This window comes from Rhopalosiphum padi, chromosome 2 (assembly GCF_020882245.1).
Source record: "Rhopalosiphum padi isolate XX-2018 chromosome 2, ASM2088224v1, whole genome shotgun sequence".
NCBI classification, from domain to species: domain Eukaryota; kingdom Metazoa; phylum Arthropoda; class Insecta; order Hemiptera; family Aphididae; genus Rhopalosiphum; species Rhopalosiphum padi.
The window spans coordinates 18,384,162-18,409,721 of NC_083598.1; the positions used below are offsets into that span (position 1 = coordinate 18,384,162).

The window sequence follows — 25,560 nt, forward strand, 5'->3', positions numbered from 1 at the left end:
TTAACTTATGTACAAATATCGTATGTTTACCTAATGTTCAAATCAGATACCTAAACTAGGTTTGGCTCTATAAAAACGGCTTTACCATAGTTTATGCGTATATACGTTGGACTAAAGACACTAAAACAGAAATAACATAAATATTTAATTTTTGTTCTATAGTATTACTTGATGTATGAAATATGAATTATACATGTTCGTTATCTTACAGACATTGAGACATATATTATATACGTACATAATATAATATTCTATACAGGTTCAATACTACGAATGGTGTTATTTGACACGTCGACTGCGATGTATATAAACAGAATGATTACTAATCGCACTCGGCACTAAATAAGTGTTATATAAATATTGTACCACCCACTACCCGTCATGCATGTTATGTACAGACGTACAGTAAGGTATTTGAAGAGTTTACAATGAATGATGGATCGTTTCCATTCGGGTTTGTGTATAAATAATCGTACCAATATGGATTCATATAATAAAAAATGAATATCTTTGTTAAAAAAAAATGGTATATAACCCTTGATATTAATAGATTTATACTACAAAATTTTAATCCACCGTCTATTTATAAATTAAGCTTTAGATATATATGTCACTGGTTGTATATTTATTCGTTTGAATAGACGACGGTGGTGAAAATTCAGTAAATACTACAGTAGTTATTGAGACATCAACAGCATCGATGTCGTGGTCCTTTAAGTTAGGGGGGGAGGCTTAATTCCTAAAAATGTTTTATAGCACATTTTTTTTAATTTGATTATTATTATTTATTGTTTCTATTGGTGTTTACAACTGATTTGAACGATTATTCGTTTATATGAAACATTATACTTTGTTATATTGTAGGCAAAAATAAAGTTAATACTAATATGTTTATATGCATATACATTTACCCAAAAATTCTGGGGGGGGGCTGAAGCCCATTCAAACCCTCCCCCTAGTTACGCCTATGCACACAACGTCAGAAGGTAATATTATATAGGTCATTATTAACATTCTATATTGCTGGGTCGCATAAAAAATTAATCAATCTAATGGTTGGCAAAAATGTAATAAACCACTAAATCATATTTAAGAAATTATTAGTTCAATATATTGGTTCATGTATTCATTATTATGTTTAAATCCTCAAAACAGTCCTCCCCACCAACAGATATGTGTGCACATGTACGCCGTGTTGTACATCGTACATCATACGCTATAATATAATATATTATAATATGATGTTTGGCGGTCGCTAATTATATATAATTAAATTTCACGACTGGTTTTATGACTTTGGTACTTAAAAAAACCTAATCATACGCGTGTCTAAAATAGGTCTACTCACTGAAAATCTATACAAATTTTTATATCTTTATTTATTGCTGACGTTATAACTATACGTCACAGTAAATACCTACTTCCGACTACTTACGCGCTTATATTAATAAAATATTATGTCATTAACTGTTCGTTATCTCTCTACACCCGAGTGTATACCTCATCAAATTTAACGGCAAATCGCAAATGGCATCACAGCGATTCAAATGATGAATTTATCTATCATGATATATACCACTAGTCACTACTGTCTACTACATATCGTCTGCTTTCACAGTGTATAATTGTATATATTGTATATATTCGCGAAGTATGAACGATTTTTTCGCAGTTAAAATTAGTAATTGTAATCGTAATCGTTTATGTGCGTGTTTGGTGCACTTCTTCGCGTTCATTTAGAAAGCAAAATCATGATAGACGCTACATGAATCGATACATTTAGCAGTCATATTAGGGTTTTACATAAATTAAATATGTCTATATCAGTATATTATGCCTGCAGTAGTCGTTCACAGATAACTATTATTGCAATTTGCGGGACTAAAGACAATAAACTATTATGATATTCCATGTGCGTAAGTACTAAATAATAATTTTTTATATATAAATTCTATATTTACATAAATGAATGTTTCTTTCTTTGTCCTCTAAAAATACTCGTAAAATACTGGACCATTTCACTAAAAATTATATTATTATTTATTAGATTCTTATTGAGACTTAGAGAATGTTTATAACTTAATGTTTCAACCCCAAAAGAATTACAGAGTGGCTAACACATGAATTTAATCTTGGTTTAAGAAATAAAAATGTTGTAGTTTATTTATATATGATTACAGATTACATTACTTCAGTAGAACATAATTTTAGAAATAAATTATGTATTTTCGAATATAATAAAAAATAATGCAAATTCTGAACATTAATGCATTTGAAGTAAATAAAAAAATATGTAAATAATTATTTAATACATACATTAAATTTAATTTAATTAAACTATATACCTACAGGTGGTACAATTTATTTCAAAACTTTGCTCGGGTGAAACAGCGTAATCCAGTTAGTACAAATATACATATTAGTATATTATTATATTAGTACATTACAATATAATGTTTTCTCTGAATTCAATATACTTAAATGTTGTGACGTCGTGTGTGCGTGGTATTTGAACTTTTTCAGTGGCTTTTAAATTAATATTATATTAGAAATTATTTTGTAGGTAGTTTAATGATCGTTTGAATAAAAAAGATGTATTACTAGTAAATTGTAAATAACATTAATTTCATTATAATGTATTTATATTTAAATTACCAGTAATAGACATTAGACATATAAATCAGTGGCGCCAAACACGTATACACGCAGAAGTAATTGAATTAGACATATCTTTAGTACTTTATATATATGTATGATGGGTGGGCGTGAGTGGTATAAATGCATTTTTTGTGTGATTTCTTATGATTATCATTATAGTTATAGACCGTTACTGTTTAAATACTACTGTAGTCCACAAAAAAAAATATACACAAGTATATTTTATATTAGTGGTCTAGATAAAAGACAAGTACTATTATAAACGATATCTTACGATAGATAAAGTACCGCGGGATATAGAATATTATAGAAACAAATACATGATTATTTAATAGTGTTGCGATTTGCAAACGATCAAAGAATATTCTAGAATACCTATTGTATATTATAATATTATATTGTATTGTTATAACTGCATGTCATCAATAAACCATTTTAATAACAGTATAGGGCGAATCGGAATAGTCGACGCGGGTTGTTCATTGACAGCCACTATAATATAAAATATTTAAATATTATAATGTATAGGTACCAACCTACTGAGTACTGTTTTCTATACTTTAACTGAGTATAATTATAGATGAGTAAAGTCTGAAAACAAGTCAAACTTTATAACAGTAATAATAAAACCGGGTAAAAGTATAAATAATAATCAACCCAGTCACATACAAGATAAACAACCCAGTAGCATCCTTAGGAGGGTGGCATAAACGACATAAAATTTTATATTTATACAAGTATTTAAACTGCACAGTACAACACATTAAACAACAACAATGCACAATAATAATTTACAATGTTTTATACTTATTAGAAAAATATAGATAATAATATATACGACCCATTACGTGACTGACTATTTTATCGACCTGTATTAAACTATAATACTTAAGTTAGGCAGGTATACAATATATAGACATATATATGCCCAGTGATATTAGACGAAAAAAGGGGTCCAGCTCGCAAAAATTCCCACCTAGCTGAATTTTGGTACACACCTTTATAACATCGTTGTGAATAACGTGTGAAAAGTCGCCATCTGTATCATGTACACGTTAAAGTTTATTTTAGGTCAAAGGTCACTAAATTGGTGTTTTTTTGAATATCTCGCTTTTTATGAGTCGTACAATAAAAAATACTAGTTATAAATTGTAGAAGTAATTATATACAAAAAAGGTCTTATGACATTTTCACGTAAAAGTTATAGTTTTTGCGTTATAAGGCCATCAAAATGTACACTTTTAATGAAATATGAATTTTTTGCTAAAAACAAGTAGCCTTTGCGTTAAGATTTATAAAATCCATACTATACCAATTCCATCAGAATTAATAATTATTATATTTTTATTGTTTTAAGGATAATTTATTTAAAATAATTAGTTTTTTAAATCAATTTAACAGTCATATTGTTTTTAATTGAAGTATATATTGTCATAAATCATAATATTAAATAAACCAACAATTTGTATTTATTATGATTTCCGTTGTATTAATGGCCTGAACAAATTAAAATGAAACTATTATTTTATAGTTTTTAAGTATTAATTATTTCATTATATCAACGAAGTTAGATATAAATTTAAATTCATATACAAACATTTTATCGTAAATCTGAGTGCTTTTGTTAATTTACTAACAATATTTATTTATCAATTTGATGCAATTCAATTGATTCAATTGATTCAATTTTTTTTTCATTAATTTGAAATAATTCTTATGTAATTAATTATAAATTAATGGTTTTAATGAAATTCATAATTAATTGAAGCAAACTCGAATATCAAGAAATCAATATAATACAAATTTAGATTTTAAGAAATGTTTTTTTCTGATTGCATCTATGCAATGGTCGTTATTTATTAATTAATGAATACATTTTAAACTTGCTTATTGTTACAATAACATATTGACATTTTGATATATTAACATTCAAAAGTGTATATACTTAGTTCCTGAGTTATTAAACTTTAAGTATTTAAAAATTTAAAACAATAGTTCATGATAAAAGTTTAGACAAAAGAGAGATGATGTTTTATAAACAATAAATCAATTTATTAATATTTCATAGGTATTATAAAAATTGCCAAAATACAATATATAATAACTACTTAGATACAATATTGTATGTATTTATACATTTACATATGGCATATTACTTACATTACATATATTTTATGCATAATCATTATTCAGAACTAAAACACCTATTTTTAGTACCTATATACTCATTATTAGGTATAATATGTTTATTAATTCGGAAATTATTCATTAAAATTTCAATTTAGATATGCACACCTACACATATGCATCAATATTATGCGTCAAAATAAATGAAAACAAATCATTACACACTACCTTCGCTCTCCGCCACAGACAACCTCCTCCAGTACATATAAACAACAAGCCTATTCCAAATTCCGACACAACCAGGTATCTCGGCCTAACTTACAACAAACGCCTAAACATGGGCTAAACACATTCATTCAATAAAATTAAAATTTAACTAACGCCTTTACTCTCTCAGACCCATTCTCGGTAATGGTAAGTCCTCAAAACTATCCCTTAAAACCAAAATTCGCGTCTATAATCTTCTTCGCAATCTTTAACCTATCTGGCTGTACGGTATACAGCTCTGGGGCACTGCCAAAATATCAAATCCTCCGACTCATAACTAATGCTCCTCCTTATATTTCAAATTACACTCTTCACACAGATCTTCACATTCCTAAAGTCACTGAAGTAGTCAAACTTTACTACTCAAAAATTTCGGTATTAAGAAATAAAAAATAAAAAATGTATACTAAAAATGTAATGCAAGTGCCTATGAATTACCCACCTATATTTAAAAGAAATTTTATAAAAATATTGATTAAAACAAAAGTTAATTCATTTGTCAGATCTTTGTGGGACACCCCGTATACATGTATTATATTAAAAATACTCACAAAATAACAAGGACAGAATATTTCTAAGAGGGGATTGTTTAAAATATACTCGTCTTAGTAAATATTATATAATCCATCAACAAATTTTAAAAACCAAAACACGCTTACTGCTTAGTTAATAAAACTAACACGAGTTCTATATAAGTTTTTTCCAACACATATTCAAACTATCACAGTACTATAGCGGGAGCATGCGCAGTGGAATATATGCCGTTCTAACACTACAGCAGCAGGAACGCTAACTCAAATTGTCAGACGATTATTCAACACGTCAATAAACCAGTTTTGGGATTAGGTTCTGAAAGTTAAAGCTAATTAAAATGGTGACTTGGTACTTGGAATTAGAGATACTATTATACTATTATCACAGTTGAAAATGCGTTCCAACCACGGCCTAATATCTTAGTCTGTGGTTCCAACAGAGCCCCGGGTCCATAATTCGTCAACGTTAGCGCATGCGCAGTAAATCAATCTGCAACTATAGTATATAAATCTAAATTATCATATAGAGCATACTTAGACGTTAACAAAAAACTGACAACGAGTATGTTAAAAATAAATATATTGGTATCATACGCATAGTAAATTACAATATGTAACTATTACAGGGGCGGATCCAGACCAAAATAACAGGGGAGGCAATTTTTAAAGGGCAAACATTAATTTTGATAAAGTATTTATTTAGGTACATTCGTACATTCATATGTTACTTTTCACAGTCTCGTACAGAACAAAAAAAAAATATTTTTATAGTAATTCTAATAAAAAAATATATCACTATAATTTTGTTACCCTTGAAGTATAATTACGTCAAAAACTAAAATCAGGGACTTCAAACTAAATATATAGTTCATTAAAAGTTTATATAAAACATAATTAGTATAGAAATTAGAAAGTTTATACCTAATCATATTTATATATCATTCATTAAACAATGATGTACAATTTTTTTGAGATAAACTATAATCACACCAGTATTATAGTAGTCATATTGGTTATATTATTTTTCTACGATTTATGTTCTATGTACTATATTCAAGTTTATAGTCTTACAAGAGCAGTGTATAGGTAGTAAGTAAGTACCTATATCAATATGTACCATAATTTCTGTGCACATGTACCTACAATGCAAATATTTCACTAGCTTAAGGTTATCACCTTACTACCTTAGTAATTCAAATCTGAAAATATTTTCTTACAGTTAATAGATTATATTATCGCTTTATTTATATATTACATTGATTATTAATTATTATTGAGCTATCAGTTTTGTCAAAATGTTGTAAATATTAATGAATGTATTATTATCTAAGTATATGTAAGACTATGAAGTGTGAATAATTTATTAACATAAATGTTAAAAACCAACCATGGCATTTCATCAAGATTATATTTGATCCTAAAATTAAATTATGTTAACTATTATAATTTATAAGTATTAAGTTTAGTATACTATGTTATACATTATGTATGTTAAGTAGATTACTGGATTAATGTAATGAAAGTATAGTTGATTAAGTGATAACAGGTAAAAAAATATTTTATTTATTTCCAATCGACATATTATTCATTAAGTTTCATTTCACTAACTGGATCTACATTTTTCATATTTTTTATGTTGAAACACATATTTTTGAAAAATCAAAAAAATATTTTATATATCGTTTGTTTTTGTAAGAACTATTTTAACTATGAAATACTTTTTTTTGTTTAGTTAATTAATTTCGTTAATAGTTAATATGTTTTTTTTTCTAAAAATTTTAAAATTTAAATTAAACATAAAAAATTACTTTTTTTATAATTCTAAGAACAATTAAAAATATCGACCATCTATATAATACGCATAGAAATTATGATCACGAAAAAATGGAACAAATCAAATCTGTATAATCTCATCTTTATAAAATAAAATTATTGTTGTTCATTATTATCAATTGACTTATTGTACAATATAGACTCGTGGTATCATAAAATAATTTTTTTTAATTTCATATTTGAATAAAATTTAGACATATTTTAGAATAAATTATTTTTGATTACCTTTAAAAGAATTATCTTTACGAAGTTTGACTTTTTTGTGTATATAATATGTACAGACGTATGGTAAACTTATATGTGGCTATGTATGTGTATAGTTTTTATATTTAAGCAATAATTATAAGTTATAACCATTCCATTTTTCAGTTAGTAATATTTATTACGATAGTTTATACTGTATTTAGAGTATAAATAATAAATAACTTTATTATTTTTAATTTATATCTATTATCTTCTATTTATCTATTATATTATGGTTAGTTAAACTTAGTTTAATACATAAATTGAATTTTATAAGAATTTAAATTTGTATAGCTATAATGAACCATTCGCCTTCATAATAAAATGTTGTCATATATTAATAGGAACCTAATCATTAATTTATTGTTTTATTATTTATCAAATATTTATTTTTATAGCTATCTACTATAAAAAAATGTCCATTAAAGTAAAAAATTTTAATTAAATTATATTATATTTTTTTATTTTATACGCATTATATTTTATTCTATTATTCCTAAATAATTTCATTATAAAGCCTATATATTTAGTACTTATACAAGAAATCGGGAAAAAAAATTGTAAAATATATTGATTTTATTTGTTTGACTAGACAATTATTATATTAACATAATAACGTTATTTATAAAATATATATACAGGTCTCGTGCACAAGTATTATTTTAGGTACCTACCGATTCCCATGCGGTGTGGTGATATGGTCATATTTTATATATAATAATATAATAATATACAATATTCTTACTCATTTCTTAAAGTTAAAAAATCAATACATTTCGTGAAATACCCTGTATATAATATATAAATATATATGACAAATACGATATAGAGAACAAACGATTATTTTAATGTTTTAAAATAAATAAACAATTGTAAATTCTGTACACACACACACACACACGCATACGTATGATATTTCTTATAATGCATCATGTATACTGTAAAAACTATTGAAGTACCTTTTTTTTATATAAACAACATATTCTACTTTAAAAATAATCTAATCTGTTAACACCCGTGTATTTACAATCTATGTAGAAATAACTTATACGTTTACGCAGTAGGTAATATATTATAATACACCTACTTTATTTAAACAGAGTAATTATAATATATAAGAATTATTATTTTTTTAGATTGTTCAACGTGTCAAGTCGTAGGTCGTTCAACGTGTTAAAGAGTAGTATACAAAAACATTTGCATTGAGTACAATGAACATGTTATATACTAGTATAGGATATAGTAGTGGATATACCTATACACTTATTTTTTAGTATGTTCTGTTTTTAATTTTGTTTGTATCATTTTAATTATTACTGATAGTGCGATTTTGTTATTAGGCATGATGCATTAAGACCTTAATCAGGTGATTATTATACTTAAAATGGTATTATACATATATATATATACATTTATATTAGTTTTAAAAAATATTATAGGTTATTTTATATAAGTATAGTAAATTAAAAAATGTTGCCTGTTGAGAAATAATTATGGACTTTATTAACTTTTATAATTTTTACATATTATTAGATATTTTGTTTAAGTCCTCAATTATAACCAGCACGGGAGAAAGATTAAATTTGCTGGACGTCAAAAGATGCGTCCATATTGAAAACATTTCCATATATCTGTTATAATTTATAACAGATTATCTCTAAACGAAAGAGGAAAGGCTATACAATTATTGAATATATATTGGGTTATAATTGTATTTTTGATTAGATAATCTAATACAGGATTGCTTAAAACTCTATTTAATGTTTCAAAGTAAATACCTAAGTGGCTAGGTATATACTATGTAAGTATACATAGTTAAATCATTAAATAAAATATAAATAAATGAACGCATATGTTTCAAAAGTAGATTTTAACAAATATCTATATGACTAAAGCAGACCCATCTGTCATGCCCACTGAAATATAATAGGTTAGATTATTTGATATTTTAATAGTGTCAATCAGCGTAGTAGGAATAATAGTAGATGGTTGGATGGTAAACTATATTGATTTTATTTCCACATTTCGTTATATATATTATTATTTAATATTTTCTGCTAATGAGTAATATCAATTGTCTAGAACAGTTTATATATATATTATATATATATTTATCTGTAGTGTACTGTGTACAATAATGTGTACATACTATAATATATATATTTATGTACATATTATACAACTTGGCATAAAAGGCAATAATGTATATCGTATATCTAATTATTAATTATGTATCTATAATATATTTAAAAAAATAACATTATTATGTATTAATGTATTATAGTCTATAGACATGAATAATTAATTAAATTGGTAGGTTTTATATTACTATAGGACAAAATACATAATATATGCCTTAAAAGAGCATACAATGTATACCCTTGAAAATACTTAAAATATGCACTAAACGACTGAACAATATTTTTTTAGCGATTTAATTTATAAATAAATATAAGAAATAAATAAAAAGCATCTATATGGTAAGAAACTAAGAACAACGATAAATATGTCATGGACTGCAATACGTGAGTTTGTAAGTGTGTACACTCAAATATACTCAATTGGTCCACCACGCTTCTCTACAGTAGTGCGGGGAGGCTTTCAGATAATTTAACGGTGAAAGAACTAAAAATGATTGTCTTTTATAATGTTATTCAAAGAAAATACATAAAAACGGCATAAAAATAATAAAAATAAATATCAAAATATATAAAATAAAACTCAAATTTTGCTTTATCGTAACATGAAATAAATTTATTTCCGTATCCCAATGCTAGCCATTTTTTCACTATCGCGCAATAAAAATATCAAAATATTAGTTCCTTTTTATTATAACGATACGCGTGCATACTGTTGATATGTATCACAAAGCGGGTATAAATTAGTTAATTCAAATTAATTTATATACTTTACCATAATAAATGGTGTAGACTTATAGAGTAATGACAATATATAGTATATTATATTATGTTTAATATATCAGCATCACCTACAACAGCGCCCAACATATTTTATTTTATTTTAACAAATGCCACACCCTAAAATCTAGACATCATAAACAATCAAATTAATTATTAGAGTGTAATATACTAATATAATTTCAATCGTATAAACTTAATTATACAAAACATATTTAAATCTACTTAAGCTCTATATAGAATGTCCCGTAAGGATTTACCCATATCTTCTGAAATAATATAGATGATATCATAATTTTGTATTTTTAGTATGAGACTCATATTGTACAGTTTATTTTTCTGAAAATGTTGGCGTTTGAACGTTTTTTCATTAATCTCGTGGTTTTTAATATTTTTTCTAGTTTCGAGCAAAATATTGAATAATTTAATAGTTACCATATAAGTGCCAGTGTTATCAAACATGTGTCTCGTGGGCTCGTGCCCATATAAATATATAATACAAAAATATTCTCAAAACTAAAAAAATTATTAAAAATCACAATGCTAATGAAAATAAAATGTTGAAATGTCAATATTTTCAAAAAAAATAAACTACAAATTGGATATCTTTGATTTTTTTGAAAATAATTGAATAAAAAATTATTTATTTTAATACTTTTTTACCATAATATTAAATTATATTAAAATATTAAATACTTGTAGTCCTGCTTGTCCCTGGGCGTCCAAAACAATAATTATGATAGCTCCATTATTTCAGGATATATCACAATTGGTCAATCCTCGCGGGATACCCTGTATATACTATATCTCTATATACATATATATATATATATCAAATTAATTGGTATCGATTCGTTGATAAATGATTAATTATTTTAATTTTTAATATTATTAAATATTTGTAATAAGTTATAAGTATAATATAATTTGTATGTAATCTCATATTCTACAATCAATCAAATTTTAATTTAAAAATTTTAATTAGCGTACTTTACTTGTATTAAATTTATTTATTACATATTTATGATCGATATCTATATATTGTTCACAAGCTATTCAATGCAGTTCACATTACTAAATTAGACATATAATTTGTCATTAGACATACAAAAAACAATTTTTTCACAAGAATACAAGAATTTTAAGGTAGTTATTACCGCATAAGCGTAGATAGGTATCTAAATCAAAAATCAAACGAGTAGTTAATAAATTATGAATATGCGTGCATTAAGGATATATTTTTTTTTATTGATCGAAAAAGAATGTATACATAATAGTTTTAACAAAAAAATATATATAACATTTTATCGATTATCTATCTATTCTATCTTGAAGCTATACAATAATGTATAAATATAATAATATTTATTTTTATTTTTATTTCTCTTCAAAAAGATAATATTATTGTCTTTAAAAAATGGTTTTACAAAAATATAAAATATATATTTAATGTTTAATCTAGTGTAAGTACTCAGACGTGAACTGGCCTTTTACATTTGCTCTTAAACTTAGGTAAATAATTGCACTATAATACTTATGAGCTTTGGGTTCCGAATGCTGCATGGGGTAGCACAACCTTCTTAAGTTCTAAATAGTGAAAAGAACTGTAATATTTTAATATGTATACCTAACCATTACCTACATATATTTTCCATTCTATTCTTTAATATTCTAGTCTGCATCAGTAGGTTCTTAATATACTATCAGACAATAATTATTACAAATTATATAGAGTTAATAGATTAATATTAATCAATATAATTTTCATCATAGCCTCTTTATCTTCCAAACTTATTAATTATTATCATTAGTTCACAAAGTTAATTACCTAACTCAAAATTGCTCATTTGAATTTGAATTTATATAATGTATCATAAATTTAAAAAGCCATCTGATTAATAATTTACAGAAAATAGGATTTCTTATAAAGAAGTTAATATCTATTAAGTATAATATATGTATAATACTGTATACAATTTTTCTATTTCAGTTCGTTTAAAATGCTATACTATTCTGAACAAAAAATACTTAAAATGTGTTTTTGATAATAGTTATTATAGTTATATCTTATAAATAACGATCTATCAAGTGGAAATATACATTTATAGATGTATAATTATTATTTATAGGTACAATAAGGTACTATATTAGTAGTCTATAGACTATAACTGTATACGCATACATATAAAGGCCATGTCTGAAAAGTTGTCCAAATTCACCTGTACTTATTATTGATTTGATTTCAATTTATTTTTGACATATTTAAAAAGTGTAATAGAAAGACTCCCAACAACTTTTTTTTTTTAATTCTGATTAGATACTTACATAATATTATATTAGTATATTGTGCACTGGCCCCTCGGGTAGATTGTTGTTCGTTATCGAAGTACATTTTATATAGGTAGGTACACTATATCGACTCGTGCAATGCATGTATAATAAATAATAATATTATTAAAACATTTTAATATATATATATATATATATAAGCATAATATTAAAATAGTAATACAAAGGTATTACATTTTATACATCATGAATTATGATTTACGACTTCACAACAGGAAATTCCCACTAATACCTATATTATAGCGTATAGGTAAGTAGGTACCTCCTACTAATTACTTGTACTTTACAAAAATTACTAAATACATCAGACAGATACGTAATATAAACATGACGTAGTATTTTTATAATTTACACACGTGTGCCTCAAATAATTCTCATAATATTATTATTAATTATTATATTTATATATGTATATACTATGTTTACTGATATATATATAAATAAATGATATGATATGATATTATGATGTAACACTATAACTCCAACCGGTCCTACATCCACACTGCCAAATTTTCAAGCTTATAGCTACAATAAGCTACTTAATACTTACTGAATAAATAGTTGACAATATTATATATTATAATATAAATTTTATATGTAGGTAATTTAAGGTAATAATGTAATATGCAGTAAAATACTACTTTATAATGTTTCGTGTGCGACGCAAAAAGACGGCATGCCGTGGTAATTGTATATCTAATAAAAAAAAAAGACAGTAATAATAATAATAAAAACCCAACTTATTGAGGACCTTAAAAATGTACACCACATATACAGAGTGTTTCATTTAATTGAAAAAACTAATTCTATAAGTAGATTTTCGTGTTTACAAAACAAAAAATATATAAATTTAATTTTAACATCAAAGTGTTCCTATAGTATATAGTATATTATTACATTTACCCATAGGCTTATACTTTATATACATTAAATTGCCCATAAAAATATATTTTTCTAAAATTATTTGTTCCATAATTTTTTAAAACATTCATCTTTTTAAGTTTTTATTACCTAATGGTGATGAGTTTTAAAAATGTAATCAGATTATCAAAGTAAAATCGTATGTACACGAGTAGTAATTAAAAAAAAGCAAAGAAATTCATTTTTATAGCAATTGAGATTTTTTTTATACCCGTCACTCGGAATTTGGTGAGAATGTGAAATAGTATTTGTAAGCTAGGCCCTATATACCTTAGATATACATAGGTTTATGTATAAATAAGAAATATTTTGAAAATATATAATCAGTAGGTATAATAGGCAATAGTTGCTCAAATAGATCACTCTATATACATTATACAATTATGGTATTGCCACATTAGCAGATACTACAAGGTGATCACTAGGCATGCTCACCTCCAAGTTTTTCTTTAAGAATAAATTTATTTAAATTCTGATTTTTATAAATTGTATGTAGGAGTACTTATAGGAGAATATTTTAAATTATATATTTTTATAGGTTTTGTATTATTTAAGGAGCGTCTTGTAGTTATACAAATTTATTTTTCAAACGATAATCAATTGTTTTTGCTGTTAATAGACTTTAAATAAAGTTTAACAAAAATGTAAAATGTGTAGGTATGTAAATTTAGTATTGAATGTAGTTATTATTTATTAGGTATATGCTTGGTCGTTCAGATAATTCTTACAAATCTTAAAATATTAATATTATAATTAAGTATCATATAGCTTTCTACATTTTGCATACCTATTATCATGGATTTATGTATAATCCACAAGTACAAAAAGTTAAATAAGTAAAAAAAAAAAAACTACTTGTTTAAATTTCTATGTAATAGATACATTAGGTAACGTTTTCAAACTATTTACGTATAAAAAACGGCGATCCTTGTAAGAAAAAAATATGTAGTATATCGCTACCGTCCGGCGGTTCCTTAAATGATATATAAATCTAAATGATTGAAAATATTGTCTGCATAAAAATATTAAAAATCAGAGCTTGAATAAATTCATTATATGGGCGAAAATTTGGGCATAATCGTACCCGACGAATCGCCCTGTATATAATATAATATATATATATATATACATATACATGATATATCATTATTTCGATGATACTATGCCATAACCCCCTCTCTATCGCTATATTATACATACGCACTCACGCTATGTTCCACCGGGGCCACTGAGTGTGTATTTTCGTACACCGGTAAAACTTTACAATAATAATAATAATATGAAACTTGAGGGGGGGCTTAATTGGCCGTGTTAAGGACGACGGCGTGCTAGTCGCTCGGTCCACAGCAGGTCGGTGTGCCGCTATGCCGACCGTAGATTAAAAAAAATAGTAAATACTGTGCCACCGGTGCGACGCGTCGGTTTCCGTCCGACAGTCACAATCCGTAGACCGGATTTTGTTTCTATTAGCATACTTGTACACGACTCGTGAGTGTCTGACGGGCGGCGACGTCTGACGACAGTGTACCAAAGCGCACAGTAAACGGTTGCGTTATTCGTACGAGCCTACTCGGCGAGTGTTTCGCGCGATCGGTTTTGACTGCACCGTCGTCACGTGTTTTTCTTTGACTTTCTCCGTTTCTCCACCGGATTGCGGAATTCGCATTTAGCCGGCATAACGCGGAATCGAACATCTGAAACTCGAAACAATAATAATATTATAGTTTACAATAAATTGTTTCTTTGTAATAAAAATCGTTCGATGTACATAATATTATTGTCGTTTCAAACTATACAATACGCTGCATGACGATTACTATTATTATTATTACATTATAAATAGTGTTACGAGTTATAAATAATATAATAACGTTTATGTACGATAATCGCGTATTATATTCTGTGATAATACCGGTGTCACGTTACAACACTTGACAACTGCTGCTGACCACTGCCGCTTTTAGCGCGGAGGAGAATTAATTGTAATAATAATACCTATAATTAATATTGAAATAGGAAAAGGAGAAGGACGAGAAAAAAGCAATAACGTTAGGTCGACCGATGATTAGTTTGTTGCGTGTTATCGCGACCGATAGGCAGTTTGAGATAAATCCGATGAACTTTGTCCTCAGCTCGTGGCTCGCGCGGACACACAGATAAATGTGTTGACGACGATGAAAAACCAGTTTCTGATAGCCTATGATAAGTAAGTATATAAAAACAGAAACTAAAAAACGTCCTACTCCCCATCACGAGATCTTCTCCTAAGCTTCCGTTAGGAAATGAGAAATGTTCCATTCTCGCATAGACATACTAGAAATAAGTAATAATCATAATAATAATAATTGTTACGTAAATTTTGAATACACCGCCGCCGTCGTTACCACACGGTCCACACGGCCGTAATACTATAGTGTACAGTTATATAATCGAAGACATGGTCTTTTCGTTTTTCTGCCAGAAAAATCGTTTTGATGTGAACAAAAAATTTCAATTCTACTTCGATTACGAAATGGCTATTTTCGACGTCAGAGAGCAGAGCAAAGTTCAAGATTCGGTTTCAGTTGTTGAGGACCAAGACCAAATGGACAACCATGATGATCCTCCTAGTAAATTCAAGGTATGTAAATGGACCAATACTAGTTTTATAATTGACTGTTATTTATAAATTTAAATTGCTTAGGTCGAAACGAATAACCGGTTTTGGAGTGTTGGTTCCAAACTAGTGGTCTGTCGAAAGTTTATCAATGATAAGTTGGCAAAGTCTGAAGACGTCAACAGAATCGCTTTCTATAACAAACTAAAGTGTTTAGCAAATAATGAAAAAGTGACTAGTTCATATGAACTCAACAGACAAGTAAATAATATTAAATTTTATTTATACACTATTTCGTTATACAATAATTATTAATGTTTGAACTCTAATTGTTTGTGCAGTTAAGCCAAGAGGAAGTATTATGGCAAAGCGAACTTAAAGACTTAATATGGTTGGAATTGCGTGCCAGACTAACCGATCGAACTATTACAAATCAAGACAAGTATCTATGCGAAGAGAGAAAAAATATTTGCCACCTGCTTGATGAAATTATAAATTTCAGGTTTGTGTTATTTGTAAATATTTATGTATTTTTATCTCATAATTGAACTTTAGTTTTAGATTTGATCAATTACATTCAAGTGCATCACCTACTTGCGAAGAATCGAATAATAGTTCAGGTAGAATATCAAATTATTATTGTAGTTTATTTATTGAGTTCTATACATGTGAGTTTTATAGATGAAGATCTTGGTCAATGTTTAAGTCGCAGTGGATGTCTTGGACTATTTTGTTCTCGATGTATTGAACAACAAAATCTAGCTCTCGGTCAAGTACAAAAACTTATGGAAAGATTAGAGTATGCAGAATCATTATTTCCATCTAGCAGAGCATTTGCAGTACAATATCCTTTGTTTAAAAGCTTAGAATTCACCAATAGAGTTAAGGTATGACTTTCAACTAATTTGTACAATAATTTATTAATTTTAATCATCTTTTAAAATAAATGCATTGCTTACACAAAAAATAAAAAAAAATTATAGAGTTAATGCTATAAGATTGTTTTTTGAATTTGAAAAAGGAATTTGTTCATGATCAATTATATTTTTATTTTAGGCCATGTGCGTGTGGTATAATATGACTAAGAGACAGCGATTGATGTTGTTAATTTTAGGCAGACATTTGATGAAAGAAGAGGAAGTAGAATTGGAGCCATTAAACCATTTAATAGCAACTAATAATTGTAGTTCAGGTTCTCCCAGGTAAATGAAAGCATTTTATAATCAATAATATATTATATTAATAATTATTAGAAGTATACTTAATTTTAAATTTATTCTATTTTTTTCAGTGTATCAAACGATAGTGGTAAAGGTTCATTAACACCTTCTCCTAGAACTAGTATTGGTAAATTATTTTGTATACTTTGAATTTTATAACTGAAAATAAATAATTATTTTATAATATTTAAAATAAATATATATTATTAATAATAATTAAATTGTTTCTAATGCTTTTATAGAGAATCATGAATTCAAGTTCAAAAGGTCTACTGCAAATTATCGTGAACCAATATCATATAAAGATCTTGATTTATATAACACTCAGCCTATAGCACATCTTAGACAACATTTTTTCCCTTACACAATAGGAATAAATACATCTTGCTATGCGTCTCAAACCTATAGGTTAGTAATTTTCTAAAATTATCTATTTTGTCAAACCATTGTTAATTATAATGTTATATAGTTTTTACTATTTATCAAAATACTAACTAGTAAACACATACATCTTATTAAATTGTAATTTTTTGTTCTAGGCAATTTATTGCTGGTGTATTAAAAACTAAGGGTTTAAGAAAAGCATTAAAATTTCTTGATGAATTATACAAAAATGTATTGCGTAAAGCACATTTAACTCTTAAAGAAAAATTGGCAGTGGTAAATAATATTTGCTTAACATGAAATATTGATAATTTTAATATCAATTAATTAAACGTTTATTTCAGGAAGATGATAGTAAACATGATGTACCTCATGATGAAGAATTATTGCGATATGGTTATTGGAGCCAAGAATCAGAACAATTGAACTTACCTTCGTATAGAGGTACATTTATTTTTTTATCTCGTATTCCATTGGATCTTATACACGCTTATCTTCGTATGAGACTTGATACTAGACCAGAGAAACCTTCCATAATGAGCATCAGACAAGTAATATATTTATTTAATTACGGAGGCTCATAAGTTCATGTACTTATTGTAAAACAATTTAATATGATATGCACATATACTCCTGAATATCAAAAAAAAATTGCCAATTTATATTTTTTATTGATTTAATATTTATAAACATCATTTTAATTTAAAACATGTTACATGCATGTATAAGCTTATTTTTTATTGGACTTTTCGGTTGGCAATTGTTCTAATATCTTAATTTTAATCGTTTAAGCATCTACTTATTAATTATATTTTTAAAATCTTTTATAGTTTAAAAAATTTTAAATTGCATGATTTTTTGAAATATGTTAAATATGCAATTATATACTAAATACAATATTATAAATTGCATATAATCATGGCACTTTAAGCAAATTATATCTTATTTATTATTTCATATAATTGGGCAAGACACGCCAATTCGTGAACTTCGAGTCATAATTACTCTTAAATAAATATATTTTATAATGATTTATAATTTTTAGTTAACTTGCGAACTAAAGGAAGGTTTAATGCTAGCTGTTGTGCATAGGAAACGTTTTGTCCGTCATATACAATCAACATTATGGTCTGATAAAGAAATTGGTATGAAAATATTTAAAGAACGTATAAACCACTTTGACGAGTGTACCAAAATTGTTTTGGAAGTTTATTTGGGGTATATGCAACAATGGGTAGTGATGATGGGGTATTGTAAAGCTCAAAAAAATATGCTAGAAGAAGAATGGAATGACATGAAAGTAATAATTCCTCATATTCCAGATGGTATGACAACAGTTACAAAAACTTTTTGGTAGGTAATGTTTTTTCTTACACTGATTTTACATTGTAGCAATTAGTTGGGAATATATAAATAACTACTTGAAAATTAACTCAAAACTCAAAAATATTATTTTGTTGCTTCAGTATGTTATTTAAAGTTTTACTATATGGACTGCTAGAATGAACAAATATTTAGTCTCAATTACTGTAATATACTTTTGAATTAATTTTTAATATAATGTGAAGTTATGTTTTGCTAAAAATAACTCATTTATGTATTATAATTTTGAATTAAAATCTTTTTATCTCTAATTCAAAATTAATGAACTTGAAAATGTCTTTCTTTCTTTGTAATTATTAAAAACATTTACCAATTTTATATTTTTAAAAAAAATAATAATTTTGTGAGTAATGTTTATAAATCTAGTATGTTCTACCAATTTAATAAAAATATTTGATATTGTTTTTGTTTTTTTTTTTTTAGTGAAATTGCCAAACACATGTTAGAAACAATATTAAAACACCACAAGGATCAAACGTATAATCAAATTAAAATGATAGTACAAAATGTTGATCATTCGCAAACCAAGTAAATATAATAACATTTTATAAACAAAATATTATACTACTTATAAGAAATACATTTTAATGCATATACTTTTAGGCAAAATTTATTAGCCATATGCAGAGAATTACAAAATTTGTTGAGCTTATTCAGAGAAAAATCTTTTCTTGTGATGTCATTAGTTAAAAATTTATGCAAAGATATGATTGAACAATATAAAAAAGATAAAATGAACAATGTTAAGTTTGATGGTCCTTTGTCTCCAATTTTAACTACAATGATACCTTTAAAAGTATGTAAATATTTAATCTAGTATTAATAGTAAAATAAATAAAGTTCATAAAAATTAATTTTATTTATTAAGGTGCATTAGTATTTTGGTTTACTTGGCATTTTTATTGACAGCTCAGTTTAATAAAATGCTTACTTCTTAAATATATATAATTTTATGTAGACATTTTAATACATTTTATTTTCATATATTCGAATAACAATGAAATTTATAAATAAAAAATTAATGCATGTTATAGGAAAAATTATTGGAAGTTTGTCGGTGTATTATAGAAATAATTACATCATTAGAAGATGCAGTTGATACTTGTAACAGTGATATCGACGATATAACTCTAGCTCCCCGTATTCGAGAAGTATTACATCAAATGTATAAATTTGGATTTGAGGTATGTATGCCGTTATTCCATTAAAAATACACAAATTAGGCAAATCTTATCTTATTTTTTTTATGTTTATGTGTTAGTATCATAAAGAAGCTAACAAAATTATGTGTGGTCCATATAAAGATCAAGCAACTCTCTACAATGTATCTATTTCTAAACGTTGGATAAACTTTGTTCATAAGCGATGTGAACCTGGTCGAGGATTAAAGCCTAAATGGGCAAATAATGGAGTTGATTTCTTACTCAGTGTATGTGAACCCCAGAATGTTGCTGGACTTAGTGATGTGGATTTTAAGGTATATAAATAACATGATCATGATGGATGTATTCAATTTAAGAGAAAAGTTATGTAACTATAACATTTTTACACAGGATTTTAAGATTTTGATAGAAAATTGTGTATTATATATTATTGGGAAATTGGACGATGGTGGTTCGTTTTCAAACCCTAATGTAATACAAAAAAAACGCCATTCTTCTGCAATTGAAGGGAGAAATAAAATTTTGAAGACTGAAAAAAATTTTAAAAGTGGTAATTATAAAAATGACTATGTCAATAATTTCATTTGATTTTATTAATAACATAATTTTTTTAATATTTTTGTAAAAAAACGTGAAGATATTGATAGAAATGTACGCGTCATGGATGCTGTTAATAAACTGGACCATAAATTAGAAGAGAAATTGCGATCACAAGAATTAATTGGTCAAATTCGACATGATTATAATATAGAACGTATTGAGTATGTTCGTCCTCGTCCTGTACATTTTAGTTGGCAACGAGGCATAAAAATTGGACAAGGTCGTTTTGGTAAGGTGTACACTGCAGTCAACAATGAAACTGGAGAACTAATGGCTATGAAAGAAATACAATTGCAACCATTTGATCATAATGCCATTAGAAACGTAGCTGTTGAGTTGAGGATATTTGAAGGGATTACTCATGAACATCTAGTTAGATATTATGGTGTTGAAATTCATAGGGTAATAATATTAAAGATAATCGGTACCAACATAAAGAATTATTTTCATTTAAATTATATTTTTAGGAAGAGATGCTCATATTTATGGAATTGTGTGCTGAAGGGACATTAGAAAATTTAGTCGCTGCCACAGAAAACGGACTACCAGAAGCTCTCCTTCGTAGGTTTACTAAACAATTAGTTAATGGAGTGGACATTTTACATCAACATGCCATCGTTCACAGAGATATTAAAAGTAATATATTTTCATGTTCTTTAAACTTATAATAATGTTCATCTAATAATAAAATGTTGTGTTTAAATTAGGTGCAAATATTTTTTTGACTGACGGAGGAAACTGTTTAAAACTGGGTGATTTTGGTTCAGCTGTAAAAATGAAAGCGCATACAACAGTTCCGGGAGAACTTAAAGGGTTTGTCGGAACACAAGGTAGCTATTAGCAGCTATATCATTACCAAATTTTAAATTAATACCAAATCAAATGTTTTAGCGTACATGGCTCCAGAGGTTTTTATGAAATCCAATACAGAAGGACATGGTAGAGCTGCAGACATTTGGTCAGTAGGATGTGTGATAATTGAAATGGCTTCAGGCAAAGTAAGCATTGAAAGTGTTATAATCAGGGCTCAGGACTTAACTGTTCTAAAAATAATATAATTAAATATTACAAAATATATTGAAACAAAATGATTAGGAAAAGTTTCTAACTAAAAAATCAAAGAAATAAATAAATCTTTATATTATAAGAAAATCAAACTTCACTTTCAAAACATTTTGCCTTATTGTTTATAGATTTTCCCAGGTATTTTTTGAAAAAAACTATAAAAAGTAGAAAAACTGGTCAAAAAAGCAAAAATAATCAGAAAAACTGAAATTAAGCATCTTTTTAAAAAATCGTTGAAAAAAGCAAAAAAAACACTTTCAAATTTCATAATTGAACAGCACATAACATGACATACACTTCCATAGCACTCTACTACATTTTAAGTCAATACATAAAAATAAACAAGTGGTTTAAGTCCCGAGCCCTGGTTATAATATTTGTGAACACTATAGAACTAAAAAATACTGTTACAATTATTGTATCGACAGAGACCGTGGCACGAGTATGATTCCAATTACCAAATCATGTTTAAAGTGGGTATGGGCGTGACGCCAACTATACCAGATACACTGTGTGATGAGGGCCAACAGTTTGTTGACAGCTGTCTACAACATGATCCGTATTCAAGAGCAACTATTTCGGAACTACAAGAACATAACTTCATCAAAGTATTGGTTCTTTTAGTTTTGATAAATATTAAATTTGTATATTGATTATTCATTTGAAATTTTCCGATGTTTTAGGTTATGCCCGAAGAGTGCGTTTCATGTCGAATATCTTCAACTGCAATGCTGGAAGAATACATTAAATTGGGTTTTAAACGATAGCATCCTATACTTTTTATGTTATTTTAATCCTATACTGTATACTTAAAACTTTATATTTGTGCAATTTTTTAATTATTTACTCATATTCAGTTTGGGATATTTTGTTATCTAATATAAATTTTTTTGGCTAGTTTCACTAAAATTAGACCATCACATATTGATTTCATAAAAATGTTTTAATATTTTTTGTTGGGTCAACATATTCTAATGGTAGATAAAACTGTAAATATAATTTTTTAATCTCTAATGTATCATAATGAAAATTATATATATTACCTAGTAATTAAATTTTATCATACTAGAAATTAAAAAATATGTATTTAAATCATTGGGTGACATCATTATTGGACTAAAAATTATAAATAATTTTTTTGGTTATTTTAATGAAAAAAAAAAATAATAAATAAATAAGTGTTATAATTTAATTATTTAAGAAACAAAATAAATTGTATTACCATGTTTGTAAGTAGTTTTTGAATGCTTATTATGGTTGTGTATTATGTAGATAGTTTTATATATACTAAATGCAACTTTTATTTTAAAATATGTGCCTTACATTCTATTTCTATGTATTAGTTTTAATTATCGATCACATCACAACTAGTGCAATATCTTATGCGAACATTTGTTAGCATTATTAATAATGTTTTACTGAATATGAAATACCAGATACCTCATATCTATATTTTTCTATATTTATCATTATTTTTTGTTTTGTTTTACATTATGTATGAAATAGTTACTAAATAATTTAAATTATATTCTTATACATGCCGTCCTTAAAAAAATATATTTATGTTAAAAAATGGTTAATAATATATATATTATACATGTTAATGTTATTTTATTATAATTTATAATTATAAAATAAATCATATTGCTATTATCAAGGTCTCTAAGGGGCTTTGCTACGATTATTATTTAAGGAACAACATTTAGGTAATTTATAATCTCGTTTTAGCCATTCGTGATCTATATGTTAGTTGTAAATGATTATTAGTAACGGCTGGAGCTGCCGACAGATGCCACTCGTGCGTGGATGTACATGTCAATAACTCGATAAAATAAATTTACTTTATGAATACAATTTTAAATTTTACAACTTATTTATCGATTTTACAAAATTAAAGTTAGTTTACGTTGTATGATTATAATTCTGAAAAAAATCTTTACATTCAACAGAAAAATATCTGTAGATCGTATGAAACACTTAGTTTTTAATTTTAATTATGATTTAAAAAAATTCAAATTTTCAAGTTTTTATTAACTCTACTGTCTACATTATAATATAAAAATTAAATTTTTACCAAGTATTCCGTATGATCCATTGACAATTTTCTGTAGTTCAAAATTTTTTTCTGAATTGAAATCAGACATCTAAAACGTAACTTTAATTTTGTCAAAACCTAAGGAATTTTGAGCTAAAATGGACGGCAGTACCTAGGTCAGTAGCGAGGCCAGGTTTTTACATGTTACACTGTTTCTGAGAGACAGTATATTATAATTGTTTTTTATATGCTACAAGCAATTAATGTCTAATGATATTAGCAATAAGTTAATTGATGTAAGCTAATGGCAGTTCTGGCTAAATTTTTTTTAGCTTAGTGACTTACACCACATTCAAAAAAATTTGAATCCCTTTCGTTTATGGTTAGTTATTTAATGATTAAAACATAATATTGTATACTGACTTTAAAGAATAAAGCAATTTTTTAACCGAATACTTATTATCTTAAAATCTATTAGTCAAAATGAAACATTTTTAGTTTTATATTTTAAAGAATATGTTTGGAGTATTTCGATACATAAAAATCGAAAATTCTCAAGTAGTCAGAAAAACTTTAAGTGAGTGGAGGTACAAGGAATTCCTTAAAATGTTGGTGTAATACTGCTTACGCGTCCTATAATTCACTAGTTCAAATTTAATTTCTATTGAAATTCTAATTAAGGTTAGGTTATGTTCCCATTTGAAAATGTGTTTTCTTTATAAAAATAATCAGTGTTTGATAAAAGGATAACGTATTCAAATATATTAAAAAAATGATTAAATATAAAATTGCATTAGACTAAAAAAGGGAGTCAAAATGAGTTTGCGGGTGATACATAATAATTAGCAAGTTTTTGATAACAGATATTTTTAATGTTTTCATGGTTTAAGTTCCGACTGCAGCAAATTTAGTTCAATACTTTTAGTTCTTGAAATAACCATTAAAGTTTAATACAAATTACTTATTAGTAGATAATTTTTCATTAGTAATAAGTTAGGTTTTTGTATATTTATACTTGGTCCTATAATTAATATCTTTATTTCCTGTTTGTGTTAAAATTTCAAAGCCATATAAAATCTTTTTTGAGATACGGGTTTTGTGTTAAAAATTGGACAACATTTTTGGCAAATTACGAGTAAGATTTTTTCAGGGTTACCCGAGTTTGTCTCCATGGACTAAAATACAAAACTATGGATGGTTTAATGCTTTTTGTGTATAAAACTATAAAATGATTAATCAATGTGTCATTGAAAAGGTCATGTAAT

General features: G+C 26.3%; 1 protein-coding gene across 5 annotated transcripts; it reads left to right on the top strand.

Annotated features, from left to right (window-relative positions):
- The first annotated feature begins 1,658 nt into the window (after positions 1–1,658).
- Positions 1,659–24,114, top strand: LOC132923329 (mitogen-activated protein kinase kinase kinase 4). 5 transcript variants are annotated; one of them, XM_060987241.1, is made up of 23 exons: positions 1,659–1,916; positions 16,311–16,469; positions 16,533–16,706; positions 16,787–16,947; positions 17,001–17,065; positions 17,127–17,332; positions 17,502–17,647; positions 17,737–17,792; positions 17,908–18,073; positions 18,205–18,325; positions 18,394–18,600; positions 19,095–19,402; positions 19,856–19,960; positions 20,036–20,228; positions 20,467–20,616; positions 20,694–20,909; positions 20,986–21,145; positions 21,233–21,597; positions 21,663–21,831; positions 21,903–22,025; positions 22,087–22,193; positions 22,689–22,868; positions 22,944–24,114. In XM_060987241.1, exons 1-23 carry the CDS (start codon positions 1,911–1,913, stop codon positions 23,025–23,027), a joined length of 3,627 nt encoding a protein of 1,208 aa, XP_060843224.1. In that variant the 5' UTR covers positions 1,659–1,910; the 3' UTR covers positions 23,028–24,114. The 5 variants fall into 5 exon arrangements, with proteins under 5 accessions (XP_060843224.1, XP_060843223.1, XP_060843226.1 ...); XM_060987240.1 differs by having other exon boundaries at positions 1,659–1,912; XM_060987243.1 differs by lacking the exon at positions 1,659–1,916 and adding an exon at positions 9,011–9,027.
- Positions 24,115–25,560: the final 1,446 nt, after the last annotated feature.

Excerpts from the sequence above, each read along its gene's own strand:
- LOC132923329 (XM_060987239.1), top strand. The coding sequence starts at position 16,287 with ATGGTCTTTTCGTTTTTCTGCCAGAAAAATCGTTTTGATGTGAACAAA. Across the intron at positions 16,470-16,532 it reads ATCCTCCTAGTAAATTCAAG|GTCGAAACGAATAACCGGTT; the intron begins GTATGTAAATGG and ends TAAATTGCTTAG. Across the intron at positions 18,601-19,094 it reads CCATAATGAGCATCAGACAA|TTAACTTGCGAACTAAAGGA; the intron begins GTAATATATTTA and ends TATAATTTTTAG.